This window comes from Micromesistius poutassou, assembly GCF_964030765.1.
Source record: "Micromesistius poutassou genome assembly, chromosome: 14".
NCBI lineage: Eukaryota > Metazoa > Chordata > Actinopteri > Gadiformes > Gadidae > Micromesistius > Micromesistius poutassou.
Genome location: NC_140284.1, coordinates 5,174,205 through 5,176,704, shown reverse-complemented (window position 1 = coordinate 5,176,704; position 2,500 = coordinate 5,174,205). Strand labels below are relative to the sequence as shown.

Sequence of the window (2,500 nt, the reverse complement as noted above, 5' to 3'; positions counted from 1 at the left end):
GGTTTGGCGTGGCATGATGTACTGCAAGGAACTACTTGCAACTGACACTAGTGCATGTGTGAGGAAGTGGAAAGTGTTAGCAGTGGTGGTAGCACAGAATCTCCAGCTTAGAGTTCAATTACTACACTCATATGGAAGTCGGGAGCTCACGTATTGAGCCATGTCTTCCTCAATGCCCTTGTAGTGTGAATTTGTGTGTGTGTGTGTGTGTGTGTGAGTGTGAGTGTTTGTGTGTGTAGTGATTCAGCCACGGGCCCCTTTGTTGGTCTTAATTTTAAAGGGTGCGCCCCAAGTCCAACCCTAAACAAGAAAGGGAGTTCCCTAAACAAGAGTTTCTGCTCAGAATGCTCTTCCTGCTGCTGTGGTTTCCAGGCCCGGATAAAAGTCTGCACAGCATTACCATCACTTGGACATGAATCGAATGACACTCGCGCGCATGCACACACACACACACACACACGCACGCGCACACACACGCATGCACGCACACACACGCACGCACACACTCACACACGCACACACGCACACCTCCCTCTGTAGGCTCAGCTGATCGTGCCTGTCACAGAAGTCGCTCCTCTTCTCTTCCCCTCACATGCCACCAGTAGAGGAGGAGGAAGAGGAGGAGGAGGAGGAGGAGGAGGAGGAGGAGAAGGAGGGTCAGAAGAGCCTCTGTTCTGCGGTGCCGGTCAGAACGTTCTGTTTGGACGGGCCGTGGTCCAAATGGGCTCTCACACACACTGCCCACCCCCCCCCGCACAAACCCACCCTGACACACACACACACACACACACACACACACACACACACACACACACACACACACACACACACACACACTCTAACGATTCCGATGTATACTTTGAAATACAAACTAGATACATCCTCTTAAAAAAAAAGAGCCATAAAATCTATGCAAACCTACAATGACCATAACATGACACATCTTCATGGGAAATAAAATGCAATGGCATACACCTCTAGGGACTAGTGGACGTCACAATGAGTGCTCAGTAGCCAAGTGCTGCTCTGTCTCGTAGCCGTAGATTCTGATCATGAGAGGAGGACCAGGAGACACTTTAGTGCATGACAGCTACAGTAGTAGTGATCCACCCAAACATGATCCCTGCTGTCGGCCGCGTAGCCTCGTGGTTGCCTGCGTGCAACCTGATCACAGGTGGGTTGTGTCACCACCAGAAAAGCAGGTCAGTCAGAATGGAATGTTTTTGTTTTGTTTTTTTACCTATGCCCCACATCAAGACATTTCTATGACAACATCACGACAAGGTAAAGCGATCCTCGGATGCAGTGCAAAAATCCCCATATAATAAAGTACTCAGGGGCGCCCATATGATTTTTGGTATGCAATTTGAATTCCGGCATCAGCTTCTCAGCCAGCTCTTAGGTGTACAACGTAATAGGCTTATCTAAAATATTTGGCATTACAAAAGCTGGCTTTAAGGTAAAGCTCACACATTCTTGTGCCCTGAAGTTTGGTCACGTTGCGTAACAATCTACATAGAATGTGGCACGGCTACTTTCAAGCTCAAAGGACAAAATATATTATAGACTGGTTTGTTTGCCAGTATGCCCAATCATCAGGAAACAAATATTAAATATCTCAGCACAGCAATAGCTTGTTTAGCCCTTAATCACCATTACAGTCTCAAAGGGCTTAACAGGCCTTAATGACATAATATTACTGATTGTATCTATTTTTTCGTATCTGTTTTCAACTAGCTGCCAGTCCAGGGACTACAGTTTGCCTATTTGAATAAGGGCCATGTTTATAGAAATGTAAGCAATCTGAACTGTCCCTGTCAAATAAAAAAAAATTAAAAACACATATACACGCGTTTACCTTTTTGTAAATAAGGGTGTTAAATAAGTTGTCATTTGATAACTCCACAATCGCATCACATCATTCAAAGTTATGACCCATTGGTAACAGATGATGGGTAAACATAAAGCAGGTTGGTATAACGCTTGGGTCCCTCACGAATCATCTACGGAGGAGGAAAAGAAGGGAGTGCAGTCGTAGCCTACCTTTATGATGCTGCTTCGGCGGGGAGCCGCCCTCACCGTCTCCAGCAGGATGGTGTCGGTGTCTTGTCCGCCTACGGGTAGGACGACACCGCTCCGGCGCCCGCGGGCAGCTCTGGATGGAATGACCTCCGGGGCTCCGTCGCTACACAGCCCGTCTCCTCCACATCCATCTCGCTCGGTCATGGCGAAACACAAGCCTCGATAGTCGGTGGTTTTGTCGTAGGCTGGGGGGCAAATAAATCTTCTCAACGGCTTGTCCGTGAATAAAGTTTACATTGGCTATTTATCGGTGCCATTTGGGGAAGAGGTTGTTGCGAAAAAGCACTCACGGTTAATCAGACAATAATCGCTTATTGGGAGAGAGATAGAGAGAACATTTCATTAATTGTGAGATTGGTCCGTAACGGGGGAAACTCAAGTCCCACTGACTTGGGGGTCTCGTCTAGGCTGTCTATAT

The 2,500-nt window shown here is 47.3% G+C and overlaps 1 protein-coding gene across 1 annotated transcript in view; it reads right to left on the bottom strand.

Moving 5' to 3' along the window:
- Positions 1-2,500, bottom strand: part of plcl1 (phospholipase C like 1) — a 53,520-nt gene that overhangs the window by 50,586 nt on the left and 434 nt on the right. The window contains exon 2 of the mRNA XM_084478827.1: positions 2,044-2,267. Within this exon, the coding sequence (XP_084334953.1) occupies positions 2,044-2,226 (183 nt within the window). The 5' untranslated portion in view covers positions 2,227-2,267. The remainder of the gene's footprint in view (positions 1-2,043; positions 2,268-2,500) is intronic.